Source organism: Rhopalosiphum padi, chromosome 1, assembly GCF_020882245.1.
Source record: "Rhopalosiphum padi isolate XX-2018 chromosome 1, ASM2088224v1, whole genome shotgun sequence".
NCBI classification, from domain to species: Eukaryota; Metazoa; Arthropoda; class Insecta; order Hemiptera; family Aphididae; genus Rhopalosiphum; species Rhopalosiphum padi.
Genome location: NC_083597.1, coordinates 58,596,713 through 58,614,628, shown reverse-complemented (window position 1 = coordinate 58,614,628; position 17,916 = coordinate 58,596,713). Strand labels below are relative to the sequence as shown.

General features: G+C 26.5%; 2 protein-coding genes across 3 annotated transcripts; both read right to left on the bottom strand.

The window, feature by feature from the left end:
• Positions 1–969: 969 nt before the first annotated feature.
• Positions 970–4,716, bottom strand: LOC132918336 (kelch domain-containing protein 10 homolog). 2 transcript variants are annotated; one of them, XM_060979523.1, is made up of 5 exons: positions 4,440–4,716; positions 3,409–3,587; positions 3,000–3,207; positions 2,600–2,928; positions 970–1,918 (listed from the first exon to the last, which is right to left on the bottom strand). In XM_060979523.1, the coding sequence occupies exons 2-5, from the start codon at positions 3,568–3,570 to the stop codon at positions 1,397–1,399; spliced, it is 1,221 nt and encodes a 406-aa protein (XP_060835506.1). In that variant the 5' UTR covers positions 3,571–3,587; positions 4,440–4,716; the 3' UTR covers positions 970–1,396. The 2 variants fall into 2 exon arrangements, with proteins under 2 accessions (XP_060835506.1, XP_060835505.1); XM_060979522.1 differs by having other exon boundaries at positions 4,541–4,715.
• A 425-nt stretch (positions 4,717–5,141) lies between these two features.
• LOC132918334 (intraflagellar transport protein 80 homolog) lies at positions 5,142–17,823 on the bottom strand. The gene is made up of 15 exons (XM_060979519.1): positions 16,976–17,823; positions 15,702–15,871; positions 15,523–15,633; positions 13,603–13,781; positions 13,070–13,159; positions 12,608–12,745; positions 10,363–10,487; positions 10,033–10,281; positions 9,011–9,174; positions 8,746–8,934; positions 8,505–8,652; positions 6,924–7,218; positions 6,418–6,557; positions 5,557–5,677; positions 5,142–5,465 (listed from the first exon to the last, which is right to left on the bottom strand). Exons 1-15 carry the CDS (start codon positions 17,065–17,067, stop codon positions 5,406–5,408), a joined length of 2,271 nt encoding a protein of 756 aa, XP_060835502.1. The 5' UTR covers positions 17,068–17,823; the 3' UTR covers positions 5,142–5,405.
• Positions 17,824–17,916: the final 93 nt, after the last annotated feature.

The following is a 17,916-nucleotide window of genomic DNA, read 5'->3' as shown; positions in this document are numbered from 1 at the left end:
CAAGACTTATACTAGTTATACTTATGAATTATGATTAATAACTGAAAATATTTACTTCAATATAATATTCTGTATTCACACATTTGTATAGTTTTCTACAAATGTTATAATTCTATGGGTACTATGATGTTAAAAGTAAAAATGTGATAACATTTTTAAAAAACAACTATTTTCCATTTAATTGAAAAATATTAAATGATGTATCATTGCTAGGGGGAGGTTAAAAATAAAAACATGTTGATGCTAAAAGGTACTATTAGGTTTAAAATTTTTCAAATTAAATTTTATGTCTGTGGATAAACAAATACATCATTTTAGATACTGAACAGAAAAATGTGACAAATATTTCACAAATTGGTTTTTAGAATTTGTAAATAAGCCATTAAAAATTTTAAATCTATCAAACTACGTTCTGCCCGAAAACCAAAATAGATTGATTTGTAAATTCTAAAGTCCAATTTTTTGAAAGATAGACATATTTTTCAAATCTATGCTACAAAGTTGATGAGTTAGATAAAATCATCCTTTTAAAATAATTTATTTGTAAATTTGAAAACCTAATATTTATAATTTACAAAATATTGCTATTTTTTACAAATCTAATGATCTGTCTAATTGGGAACTTTATAGATATAAAGAAAGCAACATTAACTTTTTTAAATTAAGCTATAATGCTGTGTACTTAGTATTCTGTACATTTTTTAAAATTATTCTTTAAAGTTTATTCTAGGAGTTATGAAAATAAAGTTGAAATTAAATAAATATCTGAGTGTTGTGTAGAATGCCAAAAAATTAAACAACTATTTTATATTCATAATTTAGCGACCACATAAACATACCAATTGTGTGTTTAATAACTGAAGAGGATTACACATAATGTCTAATTAATCCCCTATCATCAACTTTTAACATTCAATTTGGTCAGTACAATAGGAATAGATATTTTCATTTTGAAAAATGTTACAAAGCTTATGAATTTTTGGAAATCAATTTTATTATTATACATATAAGAATACATCAACCATAATAGTTTTAAATACTTATGTTAAAAATAAAATTACAATAATAATGTTGATGAGTTAGCCAACTTAAGTCAGATTTTTACAAATTACAATTTATATCTAGCAATTTTTTTTTTTAATTCTTAAAACTAAAATAAAAAAGAACAATAATCAAAATTGTAATAATGTTTTAAACATTAGATTACCTATATATATTATGGTTTCAAAACCATTTTTTGATAAATTTCATAATGGTGTAATACAATACAATTGACATTAAAAACCATACAAGATTTTATAAATTCATCAAAAATATTCAATATTCATATAATATCAACAACATTAATGTTCTAAATAACTTTAATGAAGAAATGTATTTTTGAAATCAATTTAATTTAACAAATTCTTCGTGCTTCAATTATTCGTTCATAGAATTCTTGAGGTAAACCAATTTTCTTTAAATTCTCATCACTAGATTCAAACATCTGATCTTTGAAATAGTAAACCATTGCTTCCCAACATATGATTTTCAATTTGGGTATTATAATCCATGCACTAGTAATATCATTTGAACGGCCACCTCTAGCATCTACATCGTCATCAGAAACTATGCCACCATAACAACACATACGACCAGAAGGAGTTACAGCAGTAGAATGAAAGTATACCGGCCGAGGCATAATACACTTTGTGAGTTTTTCCCACTGTAAGGTGTCGAAATCAAAACGCCAAACATCTTTGAAGGATTGGAAGCCATCAAAACCACCACATATATACACCAAATTAGAATTCTCGGGACATTGAACACAGCTATGGCAGCTTCGGTTATTGGGATAACCAGGTTTTGGTACCCTGTGGTCATGTTTGGCCGGAAGAAATTGCCACTGTCTAGTGGCCAAATCAAACATATGGATTTTCTAGTAAAAATAATAATATAAGATTATAAAATACAAGAATTTAAAACATAAAATTATTATCATTATTAAGATACAAATTGATGAGCAACAATAGCGTACAATAAATTTACTTATATGATAGTCATACATCAATATTATATAGTATATTTTAAAATTAATGCTAATAGTATATTTTATCGACTTATTTGATATACAAAAATTGTCAATAGGTAAAGGCTCTATGTTCATTACATAATTACATCATTAATAGGGTATTCTTTATAACATTTTAAGTACTATTGTTATTAACAACCTATTTTTAGTTAAATTATTAATTTAAATTTTACTTAAACAAAACAGTTATTGTCATTATTAACAGTAATTTATTCAAATGACTGAATAAAAACATTACAGCTTAAATTATATTATAAAAATAATAAATATATAATGAAATATATGCTACCATATGTAGATTTATGTCTTTCATACTACCAGTGAAGTATTTATGTACATATTACTTAAGTTAGATAAATTGAAAATGTATTTTATATCTTTAAAATAAATTCACTGTATGAATGAGTCATAATATAAAAATGCACTCATCAAAAAGTTAAATTCAACAAAAGAATGGAATTGAAAAAAAAGTAACTCTGTTGAGTATAACATATATTTAAAAATATAAATAAAATATTTTATACTAACCGAAAAACCATAGTAAATATTTCTAGCACCACCACGTCCTCCGCCGAATATGTATATTCTACCCTTATAGAATACCACTTCATGTCGATATCTAGGTTCAGGTTCTTGACCTTCTCCGAGTGACTTATGTAACAACTCCCATTTTCTTGTACTCAAATCAAATCGATGAACATCCATCTCATACTCGTAACCAGATGTGCCACCAATTGAATAAATATATTTACCATCCATTACGACACCTTGTCCATATAATGGTAATGGAACATCTCCAGACACTTCTAACTCTTCAAAACTCATTCCATTTTCTTTATACTCATTGGCTAAATTTCCTGGAATTATTAAAATTGAACAATAAAATATAGTTATGCACATCATAAATTTAAGTTGTATAAAATCCTACCCAAGTACATGCGATTGCTACAAAATGCTCCAAATGGAACTCCAGTACCTCCATATATAATGATTATGTTACCAGATAATGTAACTGAACTAGATGCTAATTCTTGAGGTACATTGTTACACTTAATTATTTTCCATTCTCCTAAATCAAAACAATACTTCCAAAGCTCCCGCATGGCAGATGACACTCGATTACGAAGCAAAACATCCTGTAAGTATATATTGATTATGGTTTATATGCTTAAAAATATGTCTAAAATGAATTACAATATAAATTAAGGCAACTAAAAAATAATAAATAGTAAGAAAATTTCTATTTTAAAAGCAGAACACCATTACACTTAAAAGAAATAATTATAAATATTAAGAATTGACAGTAATTATTATAAAGAAAAAAATATTTGTCTAACATTTGTTTGAGGGTTAAAACCTCCATACGAGAACAAATAGGCATTATTGCACACTACACGATGTCCACTTCTTGCCAATGGACGTTGCTGTGGATCATGATTTTTCTTCAATATTGAGAACTGAAATGGTTTGAATTTGTATATTGAAATATTGTTCGACATTTTTCACTGCATAACACCTTTTTAAAACATAAAAATTAATTACTCATTTGACCTGAAGATTAATTAAAAGTAACATAATTAGAGTATATATTGAAAGAATAAATTTCCTTGTGGCAGTACACACTTAACCCATATTTTAAAGATTTATAGAAATATAGAAAACGGAAATAAATGAAAGTATCACAATAATAAATCGACTGTACAGGATATAATAATATATGGACTGGACCTGATTTAGGGAAAGGAAACCAGAGAAAACCATTTTAATATATCTAAAATGTATTATGAACATAAATTACTTAAATATTAACTGATGTACATTAAGAGGACGTAGTACCATTTTAAAATGATCATAACTTACTTAAAAATAATAATATCAATAAAAAGCAACATGGGGCCCAGGATAATTATCTTACCTTTAAATTTTATAATGGGTCAGTTCACTCTAATATCAAAACTAACAGCACAATATTAAAAATGGCGAACAAAAATTTGCTATGTCACAAGTGTGTAAGACAGAGATAACACATGCAGGTTCTACGTCCTCTTAAATAACACAAATTACCACACATGAGTATATTTTAAGTGTGTAACTGAAGAATTTGTTGATATTAAATTATTTTCTGTTTAAGTACTAAGTAGGTAGGTATGAAAAAATGAAATGTAACCACGAGTGAAGTAATTTATTTTTAAAAGGGTATCTAATATTTTAATGAAATATTTAAGTCACATCTCGGTTATTATTAATTATTCCCCGATATTATTTTCAAATCCGTCCTTAAATTTATTGTGTGCGTTTGAAAATAATTTAATTACCACTACGGTGACTAAGCTTGTTATTTTAAATAAATAAATCAATTTTAAATCACCGGAGATGTCTATCATGAGGATGAGACTATGTCCTTTGACTTTGACAGAGCCTTTGGAAACGGACACCGATGTTAAAAAAAAAAAAAAAATGTTCATCTACCTGTTATGGACGAAATACGAATTGCGTTTGAAGTTTGAATACAGAAACACCACGATAAAAATGTAAAAATGTAAAACTAATAACTACTGAATGTAGTGATGTTCACGACTTCTGGCTGTTTCGGTCCTCTAAGACAGTATCAGTATTCAGTGTATCACGGTTAAAATACGTTCGTGCTCGTATCAATTTTTTGCTTAATAAGCTCGCTGTTATCAGTTATCAGGGGTTTGCGATACTTAAAATAAACACAGTTAACATTTCGAACACGCCTGTGATAATAAACGAAACACCCGCGGTGACTGACACAGTGACATATTATTATTCTACTGTTCTGTACCACCGGCGTCGCGTATCGAGTGGTTGTAAGCAATGTAAGCCATTATTATCATAGATTCATAGATTAATATTAATAAATAATATTTAATATGCCGCTATAGCAACGGTAGCGTCGGTAGCTATCGTATGCCTAATCGACCAAATCTTAAAGATTCTGTAACAGTGGAACACCCCATAAAAAGGATCTCCGTGAAAAATCAATATTAATCATGAATGCTGTTTTTATTCGTGAGTAGGTAGATAGGTATCTAATGTATGAGAAAAATGTTTTTATGTATGTTGTATGTATTCTATTAAGTGAAATTCACAATTTTACCCGACGAAATTAATTTAAATCCGACAAAATTGTATTCTTGATATATTTTACGGTCTGTATGTATGTATATTGCGCACTTATTATTAACTTATAATTTACTATTTTTAAAGATATTTAGTTATTAATAAAATATAATAATTAATAATACAGATACATATTCGCATATTCAAATACTTATATTATATTCCATAAATCATAGAATTATTTCTTATTTTACGAACGTTGTTTTTCTTCTTCGATTTCTTTCAAGATCTCGTCGTTATCAATTTCAATCTGAAATAAAATAATGAATAAAACATTATTACGGTTGTCATGAATAACAGTACGTATTTCGTTTATTATATTTAAATCATGTATCCCATACATTAGAGTATTTTAAAAACTTTTCATTTGTTTCTTCTTTTTTGTAAAATTCTAAATAATTTCTTCGTTTATAAATAACCATGTTTAAATATTTCTTATGTTTTACTGCTAATTCCAAAGCTCTAAAACAAATATAACAAGTAAATCAATTAAATAAATTGTTCACATTCATAAATACATATATATATTTTTTATACTATTATTATTATATTAAATATAATTGGTAAAAATAAAGATTTACATTACAATTGATACAATATAGTTAAAATTTAAAAGAAAGTTAATAATTCTAAACGTTGATTAGATTATTTAATGAGGCATTATAATTAGATTATCGTGACTGGGATATAGTATCACTATTTGTCTATTCTGTATTCACTATTCACCACACAAATATGTATAGGTATTTGGTATCGACGTATAGTGGATATGTTTATTTACGAATGACAATTTTAATAATTTTATTTTCAATATACTTTTGAAATAGCCTTAAAACAATTGTTAATATAAATACCAAATGCTACCTTTTCTGATGTAAAAAAAATATTTCAAAATCGCGCTCAATAAAATACTTACATGAGTCTTTCAGTTAAAATAAAAAAAATTAACAGCTAATAACATTGATATAACTTTATAAAACTAAAAACCTCGATCCACACAGACTCATTATGTATAGATCTTTTTTAAGGCCTATAGATGGGCACATTGGACATACAATTTAAAATTAAAGTTGTGTACAATGTCATCCCAAATTCGTAATCGATCATTATCCGTATGATGACATGTACTTATGTACCCCACTTAGTAGATAATAAATAAGCATTTATTAATAGTACATTGTATTAGACGTTGGATTACACACCTACTCCAGTTATGTATATTGACGTTAAATATAATAGCTTTAAATGTGGATCCGTTTCTGAGTAAAATGGATTCAGCTTCCGATATTTTTCCAGACAGCAGAGCTAGTGATGACTCTTGTACTGTTCTATCAGATAAGGTCTAAAAAAAGAAAAAGGTATATAAACTGATTGTTCGATAAAAAATTGTGTGCATTATTCATATGTGAATTATACATAAGTATACAAAAACGATAGCACACTATATAACAAAGGGTTTAAACGCCATAATTTGTTAAGAATTTTTTTTTAAAAAATAAATAAATAATGATCATTTGTTTATAATATGAGCCATGCAACTGAGCTGATATTACCCACTTATGTCTTGAGAACAGCGAGAACCCAAGGGAACTGATTCTAGGTATATTTGTATACACTATATATTATTATTCATAATGATACACTATATAATAATATATATAGCACATATACATTATACAGTAATCCATATTTAAAGATTTATCAATGCCTTTATGTGTTGGATAAATGTCGCTCGTTCAATCTGTCCGATAGCAAGAAAACACTCTTCGGCAGTGTCGAGCTGTTTAGCCAACACAGCAGAACCGGCCAGTAGTGCCCACATCGCTTCGTTCTTCACGTCTCGGCATACGATTCGACATTCCATCCATTTACTCGCACCGATGTAATTCTTCATAGCTTCCAGATAAGGAGACACCTGAATAAATACTTTAACGCCGTCTGTGTTGATTAAACTCACCATATTGTCTTCGTATGACTCAATATTTAATTTGTTACCGTAAAAACTGTGTTTAAAAAAAAAAATTCCCCAAAATAAATATATATTAATTGTATAACAATTTTAGTAATAGTTAAATAATTGATTTCTATTAAAGAATATTCCAATATGGGATATGGAGTGCAGAGGACAAACACGATGAGTAATGAGTAATGACTATTATATTAACTATTAAGACACATTGTATGTGAATACATATATACAGGGTTTAACAGATAGAACTGACTTTTGGAATAACTTTTGTTCTAATTACTATTTTCAATTTTTTTTTTTTATTATTTATCATTAGAGACCCTAGCGTTATATGTATAATTTAATTTTTTATGTTTATTTTTAATTTTTAGTACTGAAAATAAAAAAATTTAATTTGATTTAAATTTTTTGCAGGATAAATTTAAAATTTCTAATTTGTGAATCTGATTATAAGAACAATTTTGATGGTAAAAGATTTATCTAAGTCAAGTAGTTTATTTTTTAGAATTTTTTTTGAATAATTTGGAACGTAATAAATATTTTAAAAATAATTATTGTAAAATAATAATAATTTAAATGATTTTTAATAATTTGCTGACAAGAGTAGGTATATTTCTTAAATTTTTTAGGTACTCATCATATAATATTAATTTTTAACAATTTTTGTCATACGTTTAAATGGCATATTATTTTTTTGATCAAGTCTATGTATATCTGTTACTCTGCATACTACAGGGCGATTAAATTAATTATACAAACAACATTCATTATCCTGAATATATTTTTAACAAATACATAATTTTATTTTTACCATTTTTCTTGTTATAATTTTGAAGTTTAATTTTTTTAAACGACAATAGATTTTGATTTCATATCTTAAATCAAAAATTAAAACTAATAGCTAATATATAAGTAAGTAATAACACTAATAACTAGTAAGATATAAATCATAACTTATAATTATTTTAACTTTAAATGAACGCCATGAAGTACTAGAAAAATATTGGTCCACTACCCAACTAATCATAAGTTAAACTACAGCTTGAAATTTGATTTTTATGTATCGAAATTCTCCGAAAATTTTTGTTTTGAAATATAAAAATGAATGTTTCATTAAAAAAAATTAAAAATTAAAACTATAACGATAAAAGATACTAAAAAGTTCAACTAACAAGTGTTGTTCCGTATAATTAATAACTTAAAATTATGTTAAATATAATTTAAAAACAATAATACTTCTAAATAATGAGTGTTATTAAGAATCTCATTTTAGTATATTATATAAGTATCATAGTAAACAATAACGACAGTTTAATATACCTCAAGTCACTTTTTTCTAACGACTTCCGCACAAGGATTTGGTCATTCAGTAAAAGTAAAGGGTCATACCACACTATTAAATTTGTATATTGCAACGCAGCCAGTGATTCTGTTTGACTATTCCAGCACATGCTGTGAAACATTGAACCTATTGGTGCATAGAATACAAAAATATAATGTAATATAGTAATTTTTGTTTATATTTTATTCGTATAGTAAATATACACATCGATGAATTCACCAAGTTTGTAGGTTTTAGCACAGTCTTTATGTCTTATATGGACGATGAATATGTTCATGTTCGAATCGATCAACGCCAAATAACGTTTATCTTGTAACTTGGTGGTCATCAACTGTACATCAGTAATTGCAAATTCGTGTTTAATTGTAGGTAATGCAATTAACGGTGCTACTTCGAAAACGTGAATCACTAAATAGAAGAATTAATTAACTTTATTGTGACGTACGAAACGCTAATGTCTATCTCAGAATTTATTATTAATCACTTTTGTCATTTAATTGATCTCTTACAGCCAATATATGATCAGATATGGATACGTGATTCATTTGTACTACATCACATTGCATATTCGGCCATTTAGGAGACGAAACCAATTTACAGTCAAATGTGTAAATATCAACTCGACTTATTGAAAATATAGCAAAATATCTACAATATAATAAAATTAAAATAATAAATAAATTGACCCTATTTTCGAATAAACGATATTTTTTAATTTATGAGAAAATGGGCTGTGTAGTGTATATTTATTGATTCATTAAATATTTTAGACGATGGCGAGACAACAAGGCAATTTCGTGTGGCTTATGAATTTATGATAAGCACATATCATCATAATTCAAAATTCCTTGCAAATTTTCGCGATTGTGATATATTTCGTAAACATTTGAACTTTAAATGCTTATAAACAAAAATTGTGACTAACGATTTTTGATTTTTTTTTTCTACAATTAGTACAATTTATAATAAAAAAAATTAGAAAAATCTAAAATTTCAATGGTTTATAAATAGTTTAAAAAAATTCTAAATATTTTGAAAATGTAATCATAAATATATAACGCTAATATAAACATTTGGTGAAAATTTCAAGTATTTACAATGATTCGTTTTTGAGTTACAGCAAAATCAAAAATCGATTTTGTCGAAAAGTGATTATGTGTGAAAATTCCCGTTTTTTCCGTTATTCTTTCAGGATTTTTCTTGACGCTTTTGAAAACTACTTTACTTTTGACCCCCCCCCCCCCCAAAGTACCAACTAGATGAATTTTCCTTTTCAAAGAGGGACTGAAGTCAAAAATCAATGCATTATTACTACTCTAAAATGTGATGACAGACACAAAAAAAAATTAACCATCATTCTTAGTGAATCAGCCTATAAAAACCTATTTAGAAAAATAATTGTAACTTGTTCTCACTCATAAATCGTAATATTGTGTATACTAAAACGTGAAAACGTCTAAAACTAGGTATATTATAATTATATAGTTTATTGTAATTTGCATTTACTTTTCAGTCAAAATTATCATAAACACGTTTGTGTCTTTTAAATTGATAATTTGCGGAGTGTTTAGATTGGGCATTTGATAAACAAAACACTGCGTGCAAGTGGTGACTATTAAATGACTGTATTCCATAGCTACATGAACGATACGTTCGGGGAAATCGATGTTTTCTTTGGTTTCATTTAATATGTCCTTAACAGCCATTGTTTTCCGCGACGTGATCAAACAATGAAAATTCCGTCTTGAAATACTTCTGCAACATTAATAGAAAATTATAAACAGGTACGTTATAATTAACCGGGAACAAAAATTCTATTCTATATAATATTCCTACCTTTCGACCAAAGTAGAAACCATTAGTCTTCCATTAGCGCACACGGCAGCTACTTGTGTACTATCTGGTGACCAACAAAGTGTACAAATGCTTCCACAATCAACATAATCTGTCGATAGGACTACCTATCAGATGAAATAGGTAACCAACATTGATCATCTGGGAGTTTACCAATTGCGCTTAAAATGACCTTTTAATATACCAATTGCACTCTGTCTTTTTTGGGTCGATATACCAATTGCGCTCAGTTGTTTTAAGAGTTTATAATTTTATTCTACATTACACCTAGTATATAAAAATACTTTTATAAAAATATGTATTTTAAATAGATTTATAGGTACTATTATCAGCTTGTAGCTTGTCGTATTTTTCCGTAATTTCGTATACGTTTTGCTTTAAATTAAGTATATTTGAATGCATATTAATTAGCTATATTTAATTGTGTATAAACATATGTAACTTTTTCCGCCGTGTAGTAACTTACATACTATGTCCATGTAAAAATAAGAAACCTAAAATATAAGTAGCGCAATTGGTGTACTGACCTAAAATTTAAGCGGCGCAATCGGTGTACTGACCTAAAATTTAAGCGGCGCAATTGGTATACTGACCTAAAATACAAATATTGTTTTAGGCGCAACTGGTCCATGCCCGATCATCTATGTAAACAATGTGATATATAGGTAGTACAATAGATACCTACATCTAAACTCATCCGAAAGGCTGGCCTGTGGCTACGATTTTTAAAGGGTTCTAAAAGGGTTTAGATTATGTTTTGTTTTTCTGGTAAACTGAACGCTGAAATTAGGTTATTTTAATAATAATCAATCGGAGTTGTAGACAGAAATTATTTTTTTAATTGTCTAATTTGAGGGTAAGTTTTAATTATTGTAATGTACAAATATTTGATGCTGAATACATTTAGTATTAGTTCCCCATACTATACTTTTAAAAACACACAGGTATAATGTATTACATAAATAATATTTACTACCGAAATCTATACAAATTTAATAATACCCAATAAAATAAATTATTTGGTAAAATATAATTTAGAACTATGGGAGAACAAGGTAAAAAAAGAATTACCAAAAAAATTAAAATACAAAATAATAATAACAAAAATCAGTTAATTTATCAAAATATTTAAAATATAATTATGGCTAACGTTATTCAAGAATCGGCATATAAATATATAATACAGGTAATTTATTACAACTTATTTATTTATTAACCCATTATTGACATTATTTATATTATAGCCCCATATTTTTTAAAAGATTTAAATTATTATTTACAACTATATAACTTTGGTCTTTTTTATCACTGTATTTCTACTTATACATTTATTATAATTTTTTTTAACAATATACTTATTATGATTATTATTTATTACATACATTTTCAGTTTACTGTATTAGTTTTTGTGTAAGCGGTGGTGTTTTTGTAAATGTTAAATATTTTTAATCATTTAGCCAAAAATATATAACGTTCTCAATCGTTCAATACCAAAATTACTAAACAAGAATGTATTTTGTACGTTTATAAATTATAAAACGAATAAAACACACATGCTGATAGACGGCCGCTTAATAGATGTAACTAATAGTAATTTATTATAAAAACTTATACGTTTTTTTACTCCCAATTGTACCTTTCATTATTTTACAATGCTTTTATTTAAAACCATTGGTTTTGTTATAACAAAAAAGTCAATGAATCGACAGTTTTAAAATTGCCTGATACTTTAACTTTTTCAAATGATGATTATTCGGCATACTTCCGTTCAAAAGTTATCAATCGTCAATAATGATTGTAGAACTATTTCAAATTAAAATGTTTAAATTGGTTTTGATTTTAATAACATCCAAGAAGATGATAATATGAAGGTATTGGGTTTGATTTCTGAAATTTAATGTAATGATATTATACACAACTATACAAGTCAATGCCATGCTTATGACAATAAAATTAATGAAGCAGGTCTAAAAAAATATAAATTAAGTGTGGGATAAAGGTTGTTAGGAAAATTACGCCCTGATATCTATTTTTTTTATACTTTATATTTTCAAGCTGTAACCGCTCCCGTACATCTATACACTATACCTACTATAGCTATACATACTATGGTACTATACCTGTAAGATACAAATTGATTATACCTAACAGTATTTATAAAAATTAACCTATAATCAATAATTTAAAATTACAAAATTAATATATTTATTTTTGAAATATTGCTTACTCCGTATTGATTACAAATTAGAATTGTATTGTAAAAGCTAACAACTAACAAATTTCCATCCGCCTTCCAACAATGAGATGTAACTGGATGTGTGAGTTTTTCACTCACAAATACAGAATTTCCATATGAATCCCAAATCTATAAAATTATATATATATTATGATCAATAATTTAATATATAGGCTGCTAATTAGTTCAAGAATATGTTAAATAAAATGTTAATGGTTAAATATTTCAACGACATTTCAAATAGACTTATTGGAAGATAAACATATATAATAGTTAACCATAATAAGGACATTCATTTTGAATTTTCTGACATTTAATTAACGAAAAATATAGCCATAAACTACTGAAATTAATTATGTTGTTGTATATTATTACACTATTAACACTTATAAATATTTATTTTATTAGTTTCATATTACATATAATATAAATATATATGAATAAATTATATACCTTATAGTAACAATCTTCGCCTCCTGATACAATTAAATCGTTGGCTTTACACCACGATACTTTGAGTATAAGATCACTATGGCCTCGAATCTAAATACATACTATCATTAAATAAGTAGATACATAACATATTAAACGTATATGAAAGGAACTCTTAAATGGATGTTATACCTCATAGCCCTCATAGCCTAATGACTAATGAGACTATACCTATCCAATATGCCAATATGTGAATTATAACTAACTTTTCCTACTTCCTGCGTTTTTATTTTTAGTTAACCACCAACAAACTTTTAGTTACGTACATATTCCATTGATCATAAGTTATAGAACCCTTCCAAAATTAAGGAAGTATATTTAAAAGTTAAATAAATACAATAAATGCACCACTCACCAGTACAGATAATATTTTGTTTAAAAAATGTAAATGATATCGAAACTATAGTGTAGGTAGTAAACTAGTAAATCATTACGGCAGATCTTCAATAATATAATCCTAAGTTCACCCATAAATGTATAGCTTATATACTTACTCTAATTGTTTTTATAGTCGCTTTTAATGATTTAATACAAAGCGTATCATGTTGAGTATACACAATTTTAGATGAATCAGAATTCCAGTCGGCCGACAATATTGGCTCAGCATTTACAACCAATTTTGTTCTTAACATACCAATACGAGACCATATCTTTATAGATCCATCCTCACCAGCTGTAAGTTATAATAATAAGCAATACAACTAGGTATTATAGGTAATTAATTATTACTTATTAGATATATCTATATTCTAAAGTATATACTATATATTGTAGTAATAATTAGTATATTAGATACCTAACTATCAGAAGAAAACGGTGTTTGTTGGTTACATTAATACAATACAACATAATATAATATAATATACCAATATTATACCTATTTATCTTTCAAAAATCTGGTAATAATGTAAGTGTAATGCGTATATATACTATATATATATACCTATACAAAATGTGAATTATATTTTAAAATCAAATAGGATATATTATATAATATTTTTTAAAAACATTCATTATTTAGGTATTATTAGGTATTTTCAATATAGATAAGCTATATTTCTATGTATGTAGTACCTATACTTATATACTCCATGCCTGGACAATTTTGTTATTAAATTATTTATGACGAGGATAGAATTTAGTTATCCATATCAATTTAATATACTATACATGATAATACACTTAAAAATAAAAGGGGATGTGCAAAAAAAAGATAGTCCTTGGAAGCACAAATATCTTTTGAAAAAGCCACCTGTCACTGTCACTCCCCGGTTGGCGTGACCGTGTCGTATTTTTCGACAGTGCGAGTGCATCATCAAGTGTAATGTGCATGATGCGTATCAGCCATCTTAACAAAAACCCATTCTTTGAATACAAAATACTATAAGGTACAACTGTATTTTTTTTTAACAAACAGTAATCAATGTTTTCTTATTTTGATTCACGTGTTTTGACTTTTGAGCACTGATACAAAATTTAGAGGGGGTGGTAAGACCGATTGTCCCCTCTCCTAAAAAATCGTATTTTAGTACCTAACTAATAATTAATTAATAATAAAAAAAAATTGAATTATAATGGCCGCCGAACATAAGTAACCGATTCAGTAACTACGATGAAAACCGTTTTTGCACATTTTTTAAGACTCAACTATTCTGAAAAAGGTCAATTGCATCTCCCCCTCTTCAAAAATAAGCACCTATTTACGTGCCTGCTTTTGGATAACACATAGGTACTTAAATTGTGTATTTGTGTCACCTAATGACCTAATCCTGTTACAGAATAACATTATATAGTCTATATGAGTATATGTGAGACAGATAAGAGCGGCAAGACTCATATAATATATTACGTTTATCGTGTTATATAAATATATATATATTACATACAATTGTATTATACGGTGTATGTATTTAATAAAATTCTCGAATAAATGACTTCAAGAATATCTGAAGGAAAGAAATAGCGTAATTTTATATTTATAACTGTCAATATTTTCCAGCAATTAAATTAGTGCAGGGAATCATCCAGGTTTTAACATAATTTACATAAACCTTATGTCCTTATATAATTATCTTATTATTTTTACATTACCTATTAGTTAATAGTTATTACAATATGTCAATATAATTATAAATTTTACAACGTTATCCATTAGGGCTTATTTATAGTAAGCAATCGTATTATCAATGTTTCTTTAAATGTAATTCCAAATTTGTACACAATCTGGTTCTACCGGCTACCTGTCGTAATAATTTTAACTTGCTTTAGCTAAATAATTGTTATTAATGTTTATAATTTTTATTATTTGCAGATGGTTGGTTCATCTGGAGTTTACCTAACTTATAAAGGTAGACTACTTTAATTCATGAATAATGATGTATTATTACTTAAAATTATTATACTACTATACTAGCCTGTTAATAAAGTAGAACCATCAGGACTCCATTTCCCGACCGTTACGTTACCTTCATGGGCATCTATGGTTTTATCGATTTTAGTTGTTTTGCTCATTAAATGTAACTTGCCTATTAGAAAGAAAAAATGTATTACTAATTGAAATGCTTTACAATTTTCTATTTTATTAACTGTATACCATTTGATGAAGTTATAAGGATTTGTTCAATCCCCGCTGTCTTGTTTGTGAGCCTCTGAGTATTAGATAGTATATGCAAATCTATAGGATACGACGATTCATCAGAAAAATCGCACAATTTAATACTTTCTTTTGTAGTTTGGCTCCATTTTGATAATGTTGAATCGTTTCTAAGTTGTATAAGTAAAAATATTTAAATTATAAAAGTAAAGACAAATAATATAAGTACCTAGGTACCTAATGAGTAATGAGTTTAATTAATTAATATCTACTACTTGGAGATATCCATTGTCTATATAACTATATATATTATGTATACATACAATATACATAAATGTATTTCTATTTCTAATTAATGTTAAAATCTATTTATATAGATATATCTCTAGCCTTCATGTATATAACCTAAGTTTATCATTAGGTTCAGATAACAAAATATGTCAGTAATTTATTTTTTTTATGTTATTTATATAAATATTACATTTATTAAAAAAATAATAATATATTTTAATGATTTAATGTTAAAAGTTGTGAGTGTTATGATAAAGACGTGCATTTATAAAAGTCCATTTTTATTTACACGTGTACCTAAATAAAATTTTTCATTGAATAAAGTATAAACTTTAAGTAAACGTACCTAATTAGTAATTAACGTATTCAACTATTTACTCACTACGGTTCTGTTATACCTTCTGTTATGTATGACATATTGGCATAATGTCCATAATGACATGTATGTACTATAGGTACTCAGATGAAAATAGAAGAGAGGGTTTAGGAGGACATATGTAAATACCTATAAAACTATACTAAGTCCCAGTCTCCCAGAAGTAAAAATAATAATAATTAAATATAATTTTTTTCTACAATTTAAATATAATTTTTCTTTCGAGTGTGATAAGAGAATATATTATGTACAACGACTATGACGCCATACTAAATAAATAAATATAATTTGATTTTGTAATATTTTACCGCATATCTAAATCTATACATGTGTTTATTAGCTACCAACTCTATTGACTCAATACTTAATAGATACCTATTGAATGTAAATTATGTTATTGATGTAGGAACCATTAATATTTTTAGTCTATTAATGAATAATACTAAGTATCTAAAACTTACAGACTATCATAGACCATCATATAGCTACTGAATAAACTTTCATGTGCTATTGTGTGGAATATATTATATATGCATAATTTCATATTATATCTATGATATGACATATTTTGTTTAACATAGTTAAGTAATTTTAATCTTTCTCAAACCTTCCGATTATAATTTCATCGTTTCCAGTCCAACCAATGCAAACAACAGATTGATCCTCAGAATCTTTTAATATTGTTGATTTGAAACGCATTTTTAACTCAAAGATTGAAAATGAAGAACTCGTAAGACAAATTCACTTACTCAACATATTAGTAGTGATAGTATCATGTCTTATATTTAAGGTGTACAAAATATTATGTTTACAAGACAAACCACAAATAGAAATTAAATAACACCAGCAACACAATTGTTCAAAACTTATCTGAAATTACTTATTCCATCACCTCACCTCAAAAAAACAAAAATAAAATTATTTTTTCAAATGCGGTTACATATAGTAATAGTTATTGATGAATAATAATTTGTTTGTACACATATTTCCATAGCAACAATAGCCATGGGTACAACTACAGTGTAAATTACCAAGTGCCAATTATTTAAAATTTATATCTAACATTTGAGGTTATAGCTATGTTGTCCCAATGTTAACTGAAATATATAAAATACAATAAGGTATTATAAAAGAAATTTACCTTTTAAATAAATAAATTTCAGCCTTATACCTATTTGTTTAGTTTTTTGTTGTTAATTATTATTATCATTATTAATAATAATTTATATCAAAATAAAATTATTAAAGAAGTTACGGATTTATTTGCCAATAAATTAAGTATTTTCAGTTATCATGAACATACTGTAAATTGCTCATAGTAGTATCCTTTCCTTATATTTTTTATACAAAATATTTTAAAAAGGTCTTTTTTAAGGATCACTCTTTCACGCTACAAATAAAGGCCAAAAGATATCTTGCAGGAAAACTAAAATTCCATATAACAGAATTTTAAATATACAAATGCATAAACTGTCTTGCCCAAATGAAGACACTAATTACATTTTTTTTTTTTAACTAAGTGAACATTTTACATAGATAGAAGGTACA

Coding starts and splice junctions, on each gene's coding strand:
- LOC132918336 (XM_060979523.1), bottom strand. CDS start 3,570: ATGTCGAACAATATTTCAATATACAAATTCAAACCATTTCAGTTCTCA. Junction 3,208..3,408: donor GTTTTAACCCTCAAACAAAT/GTTAGACAAATA, acceptor ATATACTTACAG/GATGTTTTGCTTCGTAATCG. Junction 2,929..2,999: donor TAGCAATCGCATGTACTTGG/GTAGGATTTTAT, acceptor TAATAATTCCAG/GAAATTTAGCCAATGAGTAT.
- LOC132918334 (XM_060979519.1), bottom strand. CDS start 17,067: ATGCGTTTCAAATCAACAATATTAAAAGATTCTGAGGATCAATCTGTT. Junction 12,746..13,069: donor GCGAAGATTGTTACTATAAG/GTATATAATTTA, acceptor ATAATTTTATAG/ATTTGGGATTCATATGGAAA. Junction 10,488..12,607: donor TAATTTGTAATCAATACGGA/GTAAGCAATATT, acceptor TTCATCTGATAG/GTAGTCCTATCGACAGATTA.